A 17,997-nucleotide genomic window follows, 5' to 3' on the forward strand; every position below is an offset into this window, starting at 1 on the left:
TCTCCTAAATGGTTAAAAAAAAAAACGAAAGTTTTTCCAATGTGCGCCCAAAATAAAGTAAACGGATGGAAATATAAATCTTAGCAAAAATTTCTATATTATGTTTGCACATATTTGAGATATTGCAGTTGGAAATGTGAAAAAATGACGATTTTTTTCAAAATTTTCCCAATTTTGGCGCTTTTAATAAATAAACACAAATTCTATCGGTCTTTTTTTTTCCACCTAAATGAAGTACAACATGTGGCGAAAAAACAATGTCAGAATCGCTTGGATATGCAAAACCTTTCTGGTGTTTTTCCATGCTAAAGTGACACGTGTCAGATTTGCAAAATTTGGCCTGGTCATTAAGGGGATAAAGTTTCAATAAACCCCATTTAGGCTGGGTTCACACAGGGCGGTTTTCCCGCGGTTTTTCCGTTGCGGTTTTGCTGCAGAAGAACTGCTTCTGCGGCAAAACCGCTTCAAAGGTTAATTTGGGCTTGCGGATTTTCGTTTTTTTTCCCCGCAGCGCTTTTTCACTTTTTGCCGCTTATTTGGTGCGGTTTTGGCTGCGTTCATAGAGGTTTATGGACAAAAAGCGCTGCGGAAAAGACCAAAGAATGAACATGCTGCATCTTTTAAAACTGCGACGCAGTTGCATTTCCGCACTGCGGCTGTGCGGAAAAAATCCATCCTGTGAGAACAGCTTTTTGGCAAATCTCATTTGTGCTGCATTGCACTGCAAACGCAGCGGTTTTGCCGCAGTGCGGATATGCAACGCAAAACCGCAGCAAATCTGCCCTGTATGAACCCAGCCTTAGGGCTAATGCCCACGGATGGATTTCTGCCGCGTTGCGTGCGGCGTTACGCCTACTAGATTCTATTGAACCTAATAGCTCAATATTCACGCTGCGGAATTCCACAGTGTGAAATAAACTATGGCATGTTCTGTTTGAGGCTGGAATACGCGCGACCAGCTTCCATTGTAGTCAGTGGAAGCTGGCCGTCATGCTATATTTCCGCTGTCAGCACAGCGGAAGTATCGCGTGATTACGCATCCCTGCCCACCATGTTATGTGCTGTACTGCGAATGCGCGTCACACGGGACGCACACAGCCGATCCGGGAGGTAAGTATGGGGTCTTTGGGGGGGGGGGGGGCACCGTGACTGACTCCGCTGCGATATTCTGCTGGTGGAGCCCGTCGCGGCCGTGGGCATGAGCCCTAATATATAGCAGAGCAAAATCCAAAGTAGTCCTGCTCCAGATTGTCAGAAATACTGCAGACTTTCATTTCAGAATGAATTCCTTGTAATGCAGTGAGTGAATTCCATGGTAAACGTATGAACCAAAATCTGCTTCTAAATCCGCATGTGGACTTCTGGTGCATATTTACTCTGCAATGTATGATCTTTTACACGAAACGATTATCCAGATTCTTATTGGTTTGCGGGAATCTGCTCGATAATCGTTAAGTGTAAATGCTGTCCGCAATTGCATGACTATTCATTTATTGGTCGTAGTTCAGGTTCTGCAGGCATGACAATCAAACCACAATGGACTTGTATAGATGGGCTGCTGTTCATCTATGAACAACTGCTTGTTACTATGAATGGAGGTGGACAAGCGGAAGCGATCTTCGGCAGGCACCCCTCCATTCACTGAGCAATCCTCTCTCTCCTGAAAGCACAGGAGCGATTGTTGCTGAGACACTTGTTAGGCACTGAAGCAACCCTACATTCCTCCCGTATAAAAGGAGGCCTAGGGCCCTTATACACTAGATATAGTTATCATTAAGCTTCTCGCTGGATTGTGCAAATATGAACATTGGTCGTTCAGTGTAAACGCTGCCAGCAACTGAAAGGCGAAGAGCAATTCATTTGCTTATCATTCAGCATTAAATTCATGCATGCATACAAATCAAACGCCGATCGAGCGGTTTACTGTGAATGGAGGTAGGCGAGACCGGAAGCAATCTCTCCGCCTCCATTCACTGAACGATCATTGCTCCTGTATGAAAGCACAAGCAAAATCGCTGGGACGACTGTTGGGCACTTAGGAGCCGGACACCGCACCTCCTCACCGCCCATGTAAAAAGACTCTTAATGCTTTCCAATCCAATTTGTATCCTGGTTTTCCTAGGGGGCTTACTCTTTTTCTGCTGTTATAATACGGCGCTATCTGCTGGCTAAAGCCAGTACTGCATGAGGTGACACGTTGGATAGGCTCCGACAGCAGAGAGGCTGGCAATATACAGCAAGAGAACCCCAACGGACGTCTTTCAACATTGGAGCTGTACAGCCTTAAATCATAATGTCTTCAGACGTCAGACTGTGGATTGGAAAGGGTTAAAGGAATTGGCAGTTCTTGTAAAGAAAAAGAAATCTATACACTCTAAATGGATAAGTCTCCTTGCATTTCAGCTTAAAGTAAAGTGCAAGACAGCAATAGAGGTTTGCAACTTACTTTGGGGGGCAGATCCAACACACAATATTACTTGGGTGGATAATTTGTTTCAATGTGTGGTTCTATTGCGGATAAATAAAAAGGATACTTTTTTTTCATTTCATATCCAGTCCTCTATATTGGCGATCCTTTCAGATAGATTCTATCTATCTTTCTTAGTAATTGGTCAGACGCAGTGCTCATGTCCTCCTGATCACCAGTGAGTGTCTATGGATCACTGCAGCACTCCCATACAGGCTTCTTGTTTACCATGTATACATCATCAGAAATACATAAAAAGTTCAGTGACTCAATCACGAGACATTCTCAGAAAAAACCCAAAACTGTCCTCCCAGATTGCATTTGTGACCCATCTACACTTTTTTTTTTTCACTGTTTGCTTTGGCACACTGAAAAAAAGAGTTTTATGGCGTTGGCCGAATGACAGTTCTTAGCTTCTCCATTCCCTTCAGGCTCTTGGACTACAATAATTTTCCATCATGACTGTTTTTTTTTTTATATCTCACTCAGTAGGCTTTTTTATTCTGAAAAATCCTTGTTTGTAATAGTTGATTACATAATGAGTTTTATCATGAGATGATCATGAGATTTCTCCAATCTTGTTATCTTTTATATATAAGGTCACTCTGTGTGTGACAGTAAACATGAAGAGGTTCTCTTCGGCCAGTATCATGTGTAGCCTGGATGGAGATGGTCTTTGTCAGTAGCTTCTGATGTAGATATCCATCCAGTGGGACTATGGCCTTCTAACATGGTACATTAGTAAGTGCATGGTTACTTTTTATTTTCCTTATGACTTCATCAAGGAACACCCATACGCCAGGCCCGAAAGAGCAGTAATATTTCATCCTTATTGGAACTAGCTTGAGATACTATTGTTTACATGTTAAATGACATGTATTCAGCGCACAAGATTAACGATGTTGAAACAGTGGCTATGTGATAGATAATGCTTATTCTGCTAACGCTTTTCCCTTTTATTTTCCATGTCCTGCCATTGAAGACAAAGTGATCGAGATGAAACGTCGATAATGCCTCTAATATCTGCTGGATTTACCAGGGTATGTGCCATGAGAATATTGTGCTGGAAATCTACTGGCGTTTTAGAAGGCCGTTCCCTGTTAGAAAATGGCCCATTTTACAATTTGTAGTGTCCGGGTAATAGGGAAACACAGCAATGGAGTAGTCCTTGCCTGGTTTCAGTAGACTGTAGGCACAATTTACAGATGCTGAGGACTGTATGACAACCCACATAGTTTGTATGTTTTGCTAAAGGGAACCTGTCATAGTAAAATGGAATGTAACGTCGAAAAAATAAACCTTGCCATCCAGTTCAACCCACCACCCCCTCCCCCAATGTTGATCCAGAGGAAGGCAGCAAAAAAATGAAATAGAAGCCAATTCCCCCTATTTAAGGTAAAAAATCCTTCCCAACTCCAATCTGGCAATCGGACTAATCCCTGGACCAATAACTCTTATGAAGTTGTTAGTAATTATGACATATAATATTGTATCGCTCAAGAAAGGCATCCAGGTCCATCTTGAATTTTTTTATAGAATTTGCCACAGGTAGCATGAACCCGGGAGAGGAATTCCCCCTTTGTCCCCATGTATGTTTTACTGTTTTTTATTCTAAAACCCTGCAGAGTTTCACTTTGAAGTTTGATTTAGAACTGATCTCCGAGTCACGGAGGCCTCTGCCAACCCGCATCCTCTACAGTGACAGCTCTCTTCCTGCTTGTGCTTACGGAGAGAGCTGTCAGTCAACATACTGCGGGTGGGGAGAGGACGATGCAGACCGCCTTCGTTAATTGAAGCAAAGTTCTGAATCAGACTTCAAAGTGTATTTCAGAATAAAACCTATACGGGACAATGGGCATAACTGGTTTGGGCAGTGTGAATCTGGTGACAGATTCCCTTTTAAAGGGGGTTGTCTCATGAAGATAACCCCTGTCTTTCAATGCTCCTTTAAGACATTTGCTCTGTGAGCCAGAATGAAGAGCCTCTAGATGAGCAGCTACCGATCTGCAGACTTGAAATGCCCTTATATTACATCAGCTGAATGACTGCCAGTTAATACTATTTTCCTGGCTGGTCACAACTTTCCCACACAAAATGAGCCGTTTGCTTGGGATGCCAGAAATGGGACCCGGGATGATCAGGTGATTGCCCTGGTAGTCACATTTTGGAAGCAATTGAGGCCGTGGGGGTTTGTAGGGGATGCACAACTCACTCACTTGGGATGACCTCCGGATGGAGGACCTGTAATGACGATACCTTTGTGATTAGGGTCAAAGCATGTAACTCCCTCCGGATGATCAGGGGCGGAGCAAGAGTGAGTGAGTTACATGCTATGCCTTTGATCACATGACGGTGAAGTCATCAAAGGTCCTTCATCACGAGTGAGTTACATGCTCCACCCCAATCGCATAACTGTGATGTCATCAAAGGTCTTGTAAGCACATGACTGCTGTCCAGCTAGGTGTTTATTAGTATTCCATAGCAACTGAGGGCACGGGGGTTTGTAGTGGATGGAATACTAACGAAAACCTACAGCAGCCATGTGTTTACAGGACCTGTCATGCTGTCACCGTCATGTGATCAGTCACCTGTGCAGGAGCAGTCCAGGGTCACATGACCAGGGGGTGATCAGTGTGTGCAGGACTCTGCTGTGCTGCTATTTATCCCTGTTGTGTGAAGAATGTATGTAGCAGAACTGTATGTGATGTACGTGTAGCAGTGCTGTGTGTGTGAGATGCGATGCATGTAGCAGAGCTGTGTGTGTGACAACATGTAGCAGAGTTGTGTGGCGTATTGCACTACTAGAAACACTGATACTAATATAATTTCCTAATAATTACTAGTATGCATGTATACACTGAGATGCACATTCCCTGGCTGAACTGGACCATCTTCTAACAGAACCAAACAGACCCCATTGACTATAATCTATTCGGCTGCCCTGCATTTTACCATAAAAAAGCACTCCATGCAGCGTTATTTCTTCTGGTGTTTTGTGCCGCATCTGTGACGGAACCTCCGAACGGCGTCCAGTGTAGATGTGAACCCATCCTAAAACTTACACTATGTTTGAGTTAACAACCATACAGAAATCCTCAATAAAGAAAGCTGATGTACCTGTTGGAGCAAACTAACAGTGTGTGCTACTAACATATGGTTTGTACGAAGGGAATACAGTACCACAGAGTGTGGCTTCATCATATTGTATCACATCACCAGTGGTTGCTGCTATTTGTGTTTTGGCTTATATGTGGTTTTTAATAAAGATTTCTTGTTTGTTTTTTTTTTATTTTACATCTTCACCGTTGGCTTTTCTTGCACACACTTTCTTGTGTATAGTCACTCCTTGGTCCAATGTACAGCCAGTTTCTGTACACATTTCCAATCCTATCCTAAGTATTTGATTACTTTCTGATAATTTTATAGTAAAACCTGGATTGTTGTGCTGGTTATCTGGAACCAGAAAATAAAGATGAAATTTCTAATGGAATGAACTTTTATTTTTGTCGGCCTGGAACTCTCAATGTGTATATTTTGGATAACAAGGATGCCGTCCCTATGTACTAGAGTATCAATACCTTGTCATGTCTTGAATATTGGCTTTGCCCAAGATATGGTTGGCAGCATTGACAATGCTTGTCAAGTCCATTGGAATTGCTGCAGTTTTCTTTTATTCCCGTTATAGAGGAGGGAAATTACTTGTGTAGGCCCAGGTTTTACGTGTTAACTTTCCCAGGGTCTGCACCATGGATAGTGCGAGCATATGTGAAATCTGAAAGATATGTGACAATGTAGAGCCCATAACTCTCACATAAGAAGTATTTGCTGATGAACTGCCCTACACCATACACAGCCTGTACAGGTGCAGGCCTTTTGATCTCCTAAAATCAAAGAATCCCAATATGGCCCCGTGCTGCTTCCGCTCTTGGCTTCCTTCTGTGCATCCAATATTCTTTTTTTTTTTTTTTTTTCAGCGCTAAACAAACACTACAAAAAAGTCATTTCAAAGCGTGGAAGCAAGTGGCCAGTTTCCATAACTCCAGTAAAAGTGCACAGGCATGGCCTCCTCTCATTCATTCTCTGCTTGCATGTAGTCCCTGACATTCACCCCATCAGGCGGGTCCGGGGTCTTCTATTCTTGATATAGATGCAGGTCGCAGAGGTTGATATACTGTAAATGGCTAAGATTTAATACTGCATATTATTAATGAGTTAAAGAGAAGGCTTGTGGATATTTTCACTCAAAGTTACTAATATAATGTCAAACCCCTCAGCTTTGTGAGATGGGAAAGAGAGAAATGGCTATATGTTCCACAACCGCGGCATCAGACGGCTCCACCATGTCTTGTTCTCAACTATTTGCTTCTTGAGTCCATAATCTGCAGTATTGGGACAGGTATTTTTGCACCGTGTGAAAACAACTCTATTGGAGAATGCAGTCCATGAGACCCCAGGGTCAGACTTTTTCCATACATATGCATGGCCCTGAGAGAAGAATTATACATGGAAAATTAGCTGCCGTAAGCACCATTGTGCATTTGTATGTAAACGTTGCAGGTGCCGAAAAAAGGTTCTCAAGCTATACATGACATTTAGGTCCATCTATGTGAAAATCCTGCAGGATGCATGCTCCCTTGAGAATGAACTACCCTGTTTGAGAGCTGTGAATGCAGAAGATGCCTGTGTATATGAGCCATCACTGTTTACATGTTCTTGCCTTGTTCTGTCCTCCTTTTTACTAGGACGTTACTGCAAACGGCCAATGAACAGTCAAAGTTTGCTTCTGCCAGGGAAACTTCCATCTGTACCAGTCCGTGTGACGTCAATCGTGTTCCAGGAGAGTGGGATATTGCCAACAATCTGGAACTGTCCCTCTGAATCTGGGACACTTAGTAGCGATGTAGTAGTATTTTTGGACTGCCTCCCTTATAGCTGTAGAAATGTTCTGACAGTAAAATAGAAGCAACTTTAAATTCCATAATTCACCATATGCCTGATAAAATATGCTCTATAGATTTACAGGGCCACTTCTATGAAGTTAAAATGTGCCGCAGCCCTACAGCTTATTAGTAGATGAATGTGCCCTTTCAACTTTATAGCAACAGTTTAGAGAAGTCTCTACCCTAGGGGAGAATACCTCCCATAATACGGCCCCCAATAAAACGTGGTATAATTGCATTATCTGTTATGTTCATGAGGAATCGGAGAAAAAAAAACTGTATGAAATTGGATTTACAGTAGGACTTCATAGACTTCCGTGAGTGCAGGATTATATACAGTACAACACTCCAAGAAGTGCCAATCAAGAAGCCACTGTGAGAACACAGTATGGGCACACAGATTGGTTTGGGATCGGCAAAGGCGTCCGACAGGGCTGCATCCTCTCGCCATTCTTGTTTAACCTATATGCAGAAGTGATCTTGCGGAAAATGGACCTAGACGAATTGAAAATCAGAGTGAAAATAGGTGGCAGAAACATGAACAGTCTCCGTTATGCGGATGACACAACTCCACTTGCAGAAATGGAAGCAGGTCTAAAGCAGCTGATATGTAAGATTAATACTACAAGTGAAAAAATGGGCCTCTGCCTGAATTTAAAAAAGACTAAAATGATGACAACTGCAAAAAAAAAATGGCAACATTTAAATCAAAATTGACAATGAGGCCATAGAATGCATGTGAGACTTCATCTTTCTTGGCTCAAAAATTGACCAGGCTGGAGAATCTATGCCAGAGGTAAAATGTATGATAGCAATGGGGCGAAGCACGATACTAAACATGGACAAAATCTGAAAAAGTAGGGATATCGGCATAGCAACTAAATGTAGAATAGTGCAAACCACCGTTCTCCCTATAGCCATGTATGGATGTGAAAGCTGGGCTGTGAAAAAAGGTGATAGGAGGAGGATTGATGCATTTGAGCTGTGGTGCTGGTGAAAGCTGCTGCGTATGTCCTGGACGGTGAGAGTAACAAACAGGGAAGTCCATGATGGTATAAGACCCGATATATCACTGAAGGGCAAGATGACCGGACTCAGACTCACGGATTTTGGCCATATAATGCTTGGACAGATCAGTGGTAATAGAAGACCTGGCCGCCAAAGGACATGATGGCTTCATACTGTCAGAGCTGATACTGGCATGGATATCTCACAAATGAAAGAAGCAGTGCAAAACCGAAAAACCTGAAGGAGGGAGCCTTTTAAGAGTAACCGAGGCTCGTGAACGATTAAACGGCTAACGGCACCACCACCACCACTGTGGAGGATGTACAGAGTCATACTGGGGTCATGTGCTAAGGCCTAATCTCGAGAGTAATTGGGAGCTTTGCCTTTGGTTATAAACTTCATTTGGACTTGATTATTTCACACTTTTTTATTTATAGTTTACTCTTCTGTTCCGGTTTCTAGTTCTCATGAACTAAGTACAGTACGTTTATTGAATGGGGTGAGGTTTTTTTTGTTGTTGTTTCAGTGAAATCATTCCTTTTCAGACCTACTCTGAGCTCCATGTATGCTGAAATGTAGGTAAAGCTCCTGATTAAGCTTGCACTTATTTACCAGTGTGCCCTCCTTTCTCTTGCAGAGATATGTGGAGAACTCGAACGTCATGGCCTGTTACAATGAGCTTATTCAGTTAGAATATGGAGAAGTGCGTGCACAATTTAAATTAAGGTAAGAGTATAGAAACCCTGGCTTTCTTAAATGTTCTAAACAATGGTTTAGGGGTATTTTTCACACACACAATAGGTAAATAAGATCAAGAGAAGACTTGTAATTGTTAATCGAGTAGAAAACCCCCAAACGTCCGCTTACACTATTACAAGACGCAATATGCTGCATGAATCCTACCAATGCTTGTAAGTTTGGGTCAGTAGATGGTCAGTTTGACCAAGGCACTCATTCGTAATACGAGCGCAGTAATACACCTTTAATATGCTCGTGTGAAAGACGCCAAGTGCAAAGTATTTTTTTTCTCATGTCCTAAAACATGTAACAAGTCCGCCCCCCCCCCCCCCCAGCCCCATCATTACACAGAATGATTATCGCTTAAACGGCCAAACAATTGAACGGTTTGACCACATTTTTGCATAACATTACTCACACCTAATAATTATCTCTATTTTCCCTCATTAGCTAAACTAAACTTAGCTGCTCTTTGCTCAAGTTGGCGTGTGTTTATGCGAGGGATTATCTGGCCAGCAGATTCCATTGTCTTTTCTCCTGGCAGAATAAACAATGTACTCCTTGTGTATGCAAGGCAAACAAAACCCATTTTGCAGCCGCTCAAAAGATTGGACGAATTCCATTCAAATGGAACATCTTTTCAGCAGCCGAACAAATGTTTTTATGCCGGCTAATGATAAGTGGATGAATAGTGCACGATTGCCTGCGTTTACATGTAACGTTTATAGCTCACCTTCGGATGTTTGAGTGAATTTTGAGCAAATCATTGCGTGTAAAAGGGCCATTACTCTCACTAGGAGATATGTCAGTGAGGCTGGACTGACAGCTTGGTTGTCCTCTGTTCTCTCCTGAATATTCTTATCAGCTAATTTATGACCACAAAAAAAGTGTATCTTTATTGTGCTCATAAATAAGCGAATAAAAAATGCAGGAGAGGAGCGATAATCAGCCTGTCAGTCCAGCCCCAATGACACATCTTCTATTGAGACTTGGGATTTTTTTTACATAAGCCAACTGTCGGCTGAGCATTCGCTCAAATGAGCAATTTTAAGCAGTAATTGTCTCATATAAGCACAGGGCCTGACAGGGTACTGAGTGAGAGATTGCTCATTAGTTGCTAATCACTTTCTTTCAGCTCATTGAAACAAAGCGGCTCGTGAGCAACTTTTTGCTCAGTGTAAACAGGCAGTCACTCATCTTTGAACGACTGCCTGTTCAGTCAGTGTAGGCCGACGGCTAGAAGAGATCTTCAGCACGCTCCACTTTCATAGTCTATTCCCTGAACTATTGCTCCTATGTGAAAGCACAGGAGTGATCGTCGTCCTATATAAAAGTACCCTTTTAGACTGCAGTGTCTATATACAGTGATATGTAAAATCTGCAGAAGGCAAACAGTATAAACATTTTATTTAAACCTTATTGCAAAAATGATTGTCAGATGATCTTAAGATCTGGTTGGCAGCACCTCCATCATTTGAAATAGTCCATCATTGGAAACACTTTGTACTCCAGAAATATTCCACCCCCCTCGCTGGGTCTTGCTCCACACTCCTTTTTCATCTCTTTTATAAAGGCAGTGGCAGTGTTACATGCTTAATGATCTCTGTATATCGTAACGAAAGTACCAATTGGCAAGGTAGAAATGTATAAATGTTTCTACTTTCTTTATTGTCGGTACTGATGTCATCTAGGCGACTGACCTGTGGCTGCATGAGTTTCCACGGCTTCTGGGGTGGCTTGTTTTTATGGCAGTGCCGTATTAAGCCCCTTTAATGACCACAATAAAAAGATGTATCAATGGTTAACGGGTTACCTAGAAGAAGAAAATTTTAAAATTGGCCCTTCAGTGTACAATTAAAATGTGTCAACTGTTTTACTCCTCGTGTTTCTAAGATCTGATACTTGATGTTATTGTAACACTGTGGAATTGCTGAATCTGGGTTGTCACCCATGAGCAGCACCTATGGTCATTATGCAGCAGCAACCTAATCAGACTTAGCTCACAATTGGCGCAGCCAGCAGGTGGGTAGGAGACGGCCACGATACGGCTGAAGACTGCTGGCATGCTTTTTACAGGGTTTTCAAATTCATTTTTATTGTCTATTTGGTTTTTGAGCTAAAAATGGTTTATCTGTCAGGCTACAAGGCCTTTAGCAGACAATTTGAAAACCTTGAAGAACAATACGTTGGTGCAGTTTCAGCTGCCCTGGAGCCATCTTCTAGGCTGCTGCTTAGCAAAATAGAGAATTACAAAATAAAACAAGATTCCTATTTTTTTCATTAGCGTTCTATTCAGACTACTTAAGTAGGTTAACCCCTTAGTGACGGAGCTTTTTTGCTTTTTTCCATTTTTGTTTTTTCCTACTCCCTTTATAAAAAATCGTAGCTCCTTTATTTATCCATCGACGTCGCTGTATGAGGGCTTGTTTTTTGCGGGACGAGTTGTATTTTTCAATGGCACTATTTATTGTACCATATAATTTACTGAAAAACTTTTAAAAAATTCTAAGCGGAGAGAAATGGAAAAAAAAACGACATTCCACCATCTTTCGGTGCATCCTGTTTCTACGGCGCACAAACTGCAACAAAAACGACCCAATATTTTTATTCTATGGGTCAGTATGATTACTACGATACCAAACTTATATATTATTTTCTTTGCTGTAGTACTTGTATTTTTTTTTTTTTTTAGGATATTTAATTTTTTTCAATTAATTTTCTGCGGTCATTTTGTGCGCGCAATAACTTTATTTTTTCATCGACGTAGTTGAGCAAGGGCTCATTTTTTGCGGGATGTCCTGTAGTTTCCGATAGTATCAATTTGGAATACATACGACTTTTTGATTGCTTTTTATTGCGTTTTTTTCTGGGAGACAGGGTAACTAAAAAAGTGTATTTCTGGCGTTCTTTATTTTTTTTTCGGACGACGTTCACCGTGCGGGAAAAATAATGCGTTACTTTGATAGATCGGACTTTTATGGACGCGGCGATACCAAATACATATTTTTATTTTATAATTTAGATTTTTTAATAATGGATATGGCAAAGGGGGGGTGATTTAAACTTTTATAATTTTTTTTTTTGTACAATTAAAAAAACTTTTTATTTATTTTTATTTTTTTCTAACTCTACTTTACTTTGAAGTCCCCCTGGGGGACTTTACCATGGGATGCGTTGATTGCTCCTGCAGTATGACGTAATGCTATAGCATTACGTCATACTGCTTTTTCACAGGCAGTCTATCAAGCCAGCCCACGGGGATGGCTTGATAGGCAGTCTGCTAAGGCAGTCCTGGGGCCTTTCAGAAGGCCCCCGGCTGCCATGACACCTGCACGGCGGGACCCCCGAATAGCATTCGGGGGATTTAAATGCCGCTGTCAGAATTGACAGCGGCATTTAAAGGGTTAATAGCCGCGATCGGCCGAGCTCGGCTATTGCCCGCGGGTGTCATCTTTAATAAACAGCTGACGCCCGTGCTGTATGGAGGGAGATAGCTGCGCTACCTCCCTCCATACGCGTCCTGCAACAGCAGGACGTAGTTTTACGATAGCGCCGTCACTAAGGGGTTAAAGGGCCACTTCAATGAAAACACGTTTTCTCATCCCTGCACCCCTCAGCTGAATCCCTTTCACACTCTGAAGCGCTCCTATGTATATTGCAGTTACTTCCATGCAGTGCAGCCTCTTGCCTGATGCTTATTGGGCACCATCTTGATACTGAGATTTCTGTGTTCTAACATTATGCTATGCTAATACTCCCATGATGCATTAGCACAGTGTCACATGACTAGCTAGTGCCAGTACCATCTCTGCCTGCAGGGAGAACACTGCCATTTCATTCTGTATTCTAGATTTACCTAAATAAACTACAGACCACAATTATACAGTCGGGAGGATGAGCTGGGATCTATTATAACTGTGTGATCATCATCAGCAACACTTATAGGAGGTTCTGTGTTGCCATTTAAAGAGCTTGTATAGTAGGGTCTATCACAGGAATTATGCGGACTGCAAAACTAATTTGAGAATACGTACACTCGTAAATCTCAGGTAGTCAGAAAGGAGATCACATGATCCATCTGAACAGGAGGAGGCTAGGAGTTTCAGATAGTATTATCTTGGTTAGTCATCTCTTTCTAACTGACTTACTTATACTTGGGGAATACCTGCATAGTGAATGAAAAATCATTTCCCCGAAAGGGACTGTTTAAATATATAATTGTTAGTCCAAAGCTGTAGATAACGTTAAAGGGGTTGTTCAGCATTGAGTGAGTGAGTGACCTACTCTTAGGGTGCGCCATTATTCAGTGTATATGGCTGCAAGCATACAGCTCTGTAAACTTTGCAGTGACGCAGCATGGTATTGCAGCATAGTTCCTGGTCACTTCAATGGGAGCAGTGTCTGCAATCCCATGCTGGGTCACTGCAGTTACAGTCACGGGGGCCTGGTGAATAGCTGATAGGCAGGGCTCCCAGCTGGTGATCCAGAGGATAGGTCATCAGTCGTTCAGAGATGGACAGCCCATTTTAAAGGCATTGTCCCACAAAAAATGCTGTTTATAGTTAATTATGTGTGTAATACGCGGTGACAATACACCCGTGTGAACGAGCCCTCGCATACAGACATGACACATATACTTCCCACTCCTGCAGATGGGGCTGTCCTGGACCTCTGTGCCTTCTAGGCAGCCCTGCGGCAGAGGAGCTAGATGTTCTCAGAAGGGGTCAGTCCTCCACCCTGATGTCTGTGCAGGAGGATGAACGGCCGGTCTGATGCAGCAGAGCTGGAACCACAGCGGGTTTCAGCGACCGATCAGTGAAAGACGCTCTGATTGATCAGTAACAACCAATGATCGTTTACTTCAATCTGATGAAACAATCGATCATTGATTAGCCAGGTCTTCCTGCTCCCTGCCAACCCTATGTGCCCTGATCCCTGACCCTGCAAGTCCTGTGTAGACTTTGGTTAGGGCCCCCCTCCCCCTTCCCCAGCTAAGGAGCCCAGACCCAATGGCACCCCCTAGCAGTACACCAATGATGCTGAGCAATTATGAGAAAGTGACAGTGTTACTGCAGAGAAGAAAGACTGCCCAGGTATGATCGCCTCGGAACATTTACTGATGCCAACCAGACACAGGCTCTTCAATAGAAACAGCAGGTGGCGCTATTCTAATAATAGTCCTGGAATATCTGTGGATGGAAACATTATATATTTTTTTTTAAATGAGTGTGAATACAAAAATGTTTATAATTATGGGCTGGATTTAACTAGAAACAATATTTTTCATAGGCAACTCGTTTAAGTATCGTATAATTAACTCGAATTGGCGTAAAGAAAAAATCTACATTGTTTGCTACAAATGTAGCAAATTCTAACTTGACAATGATTGTGTTATATGCCAGGATTCACCAGACTTTAAACTGAGATTTAACACCTCTGATACAATGCATCATGGTACGTAACACATTACATCTTTTTTTAGATTACATGATTTCCCTGATATTCTCTAGAGCGGTTACTCAAGTTGCCCCTTTTATACAAGCAGGAGTGATTCAGGTGGCATAAAATACCACTGCCTGATTATTGCAGTCTTAGATAGTTCTAGATATGTATCATGTAATTACTATTCATTTCCCTGATTCTAGTACCATACTCTCAAAACACAAGCAATCTCCCATATGGTGTACTACGGGGCCGCAAAGAAGGGTCTTCCTTTTTTCCTTCTGAAAAGCTAAAACCATGTGGAGAGTAGGTCTGTCTGTCATCCACAAGGTGGCCCACATGTAGCACATTGCAAGAGCGAGCATTTGGGCATTCGCTGTAAGCATTCCCGGATCTCGAAAGTTACTTGTAATTCATCTCTATGTTCTCACCTGACTGCTAGGATAGGCGGATTGGAACTATTTAAAGTGTTAAATCCGTTCATCATTTTTGTATCTGAGCGTCATCCGTTACACTACACTGTAATCTGTGACTGTGAAGCCAGTATTACAATCCACTTAAGATCCAATCAGTTCTAGTTCAGTATTGTTAAATGTTATGCATGTTAATCTGAGAAAATTAGTAAAGAGGCCTCTTAGGCCTCCTTCCCACGAGCGTGACGGGCTCCGCCGCGTAATATTCCGCTGCGAAGCCCGTCACGGCGCCCCCCAGAGCCCCTATACTTACCTGCGGGAGATAGCATGAAATCGCTTCCCCGCCCGTCACCGCCTGTCACCGGCCGTGTCACGTGCACGGCCGGCCGTGTCACGTGACGCGGCCGGCCGCGTCATATGGCGTCATATGACGCGCGGCGGTGGGCGGGAAAGCGTTTTTTCACGCTATCTCCCGCTGGTTACAGCGGGAGATAGCGTGAACGGACGGCTTCCATTGACTGCAATGGAAGCCGTCAGTGCGTACAGCCCGTCCTCACCCGCAGAAAATAGAGCATGCTGCGGGTGAGGACGGGAGAAATCGCGGTGCGTAATTCCGTGGTGGAATTACGCATCGTGAGCATTGTGCTATTAGGTTCAATAGAACCTAATAGCTGCGGGCAACGTAGCGGATTTTCACCGCGAATTACGCGGCGGAAATCCGTTCGTGGGAAGGAGGCCTTAAGGACCCTTTTACATGGACGATTATCGTTCAAAAAATCATTAGATCACGCAAATCTGAACAATAATCTCTGAGTGTAAACGCAGCCCGGGATTGAGCAACAAACAATATTCATTTGCTTATCACTTATTTTATGCAGACCTAAAAATCATTGTTCAGTTGTTGGCCAGTGAATGCAAACAACTCGACAATCGTTGTTTACATGTAATGACTCGCACATCCCCTGAAAGACCAACAATTCGTTGAACGAGCGAAGGCAGAAAAATCTTCAATTATCTGCATGTGTAAACTGATGGCATTTTAAAACACGTGACTTTTTATTGCTCCGTGTAGTAGGATTGCTAAGGCAATAAGCACAACTCCCTTTTGGGCAGGTGTAAGCCAGTTCTGTGTTGATTGGAGATACTACATTTTAGTCGCAAAATAAGTGAACTCTTCCAACCTTCTCGTTAAATTAGAGCACTAATGGCCCTTTTATACAGACCTCACGACCTCCTATGATTCTCACTTGCTCGACGGAACGAGCTGGTGACATAATCACCAACTCGGTCGCACTCGGGCGGCCCGTTCAGACTGTACGATTCTTGTTGAGAATTGTGCAGTCCTCAGGCATATATTGATGTGAAACCCTAAACAAGCCGTGTTTAAACAGCACAGTAGGTGCACGAGTCGGCAATTATTTTTATGCTGGACAAAACTGAATGACCAGCGAGAAGCGCGCGACCTCGGCCAGAGCGGACAACTTTCACATGTGTTTGGGAGTCTCCGCTTCTGACCGATAGTGTTGGGAGAAAAGAAAGATTAGGGGCATTGGCTTTCAATGCCCAAAGCTTTTTTTATTTTTTCTTCCCTGGAGCTATTCGTCATCAGAGTTTTCTGACTGCGACTTTCCCCACAAAGCACAAAAACACTTAGCCTACAGCTGTATCTCCTGACTCCTCCAAAAACCTGAATGCTTGGTATGGCGGATAGTTATGGATGTGTATATGGGCCATTAGGTTGTTGGTGTGTTCAGTTGATGTTGATCAGTGGTTTATACTGAGGTCAGGAAGAAAGAACTGTGAAATCTCCACTGAAATTGCACCATAGAAGCTCCAGGGTAAAAAAAAGTGAGGTTATTAAACTTTAGAATACTCTGTGAATCTTGGCCAGCGTGTATTTGGACAATATAGTTTTGATGAGGGAGATTAATGACGAAATCATTGGAAGTTCTGACAGTGCTGAAGTCCACAGGCATAATTTATGTTGCATGCAAATTAGCGCACTTCCCAGGACTGCGGCGATCATCCAGCTGCGTTGCAGAAAACCTTCATAGAGCTCTAATATAAATAGTTATGTAATAATTGAAGTCCATGTACCCCCAGAAGTTTTAACTTTACATAACCCTTACGTCTAGCATGCTCATTACTTCCAAAAACAACTCTTGTTTTTTGCTGCTTCATGTTTGTTTTCAGAAGCAAAGTTGATGAACTTTATTATTTTTGGTAGCTTTTCAAATATTAGAAGTGTGAAAAGTGTAACTTGATGAAAGCATGTCATTTATCATCTGTGATTAAACATAACTTTCGTTTTAGGGCTTGTAATTCACTATTTACTACGTTAGAGAAGAGTCAAGAAGCCATTGAAATCACAAACGAGGATCACAAAATACAGGTAGAGTTAAACACCGAGTCCTGATTGTAACATTCCAGGAACGAACAGACCGAATTCTTCATGTTTACCAATATACAGGAGTTTACCAGAATATCGGGAACCACTAGAAGAGCATTGTCAAGTCTAGGGGTTTACTTTCTTTTCATAAACCCCTAGAACTGCTTTCTTACATGTATAGATTTGCTTCAGTAATCAGATGTTGTTATTTAAAAGGCCATCCAATTTAACCCCTTAATGACATGTCCATTTCTTGTTTTTGCATTTTTGTTTTTTACTCCCCACTTTCAAGAAATCTTAACTTTATTTTCCTGTTGACCTAATTGTCTGAGAGATCGTGAGCACCTAACATATTTTTTTTTTGCAGTCGATATACAGTAGCTGTGTGAGGGCTTTTATTTTGCTGGCATCTTGTAGTTTCTATTGATATCCTTTTGGAGTACATATGAGCCAGGGTGTCCAAAAAAAAGCACAATTCTCTGGTGTATTATTTTTTTTTTCCTGATGACTTTTATCATGTAGGACAAATAATACATTGTTTTGATCAGATTTAATGAATGCGTTGATTCCAAATAGGTATTTTTTTTATTATTATTTTTT

General features: G+C 42.3%; 1 protein-coding gene across 3 annotated transcripts in view; it reads left to right on the top strand.

The window, feature by feature from the left end:
• The window catches only part of PDE8A (phosphodiesterase 8A), a 261,199-nt gene that overhangs the window by 188,776 nt on the left and 54,426 nt on the right, over window positions 1-17,997 (top strand). For all 3 annotated transcript variants that reach the window (XM_066592664.1, XM_066592665.1, XM_066592663.1), the window contains exons 5-7: window positions 3,450-3,507; window positions 9,053-9,141; window positions 17,322-17,400. In XM_066592664.1, the coding sequence (XP_066448761.1) occupies window positions 3,450-3,507; window positions 9,053-9,141; window positions 17,322-17,400 (226 nt within the window). The remainder of the gene's footprint in view (window positions 1-3,449; window positions 3,508-9,052; window positions 9,142-17,321; window positions 17,401-17,997) is intronic.

Source organism: Eleutherodactylus coqui, chromosome 2 (assembly GCF_035609145.1).
Source record: "Eleutherodactylus coqui strain aEleCoq1 chromosome 2, aEleCoq1.hap1, whole genome shotgun sequence".
Lineage (NCBI taxonomy): Eukaryota > Metazoa > Chordata > Amphibia > Anura > Eleutherodactylidae > Eleutherodactylus > Eleutherodactylus coqui.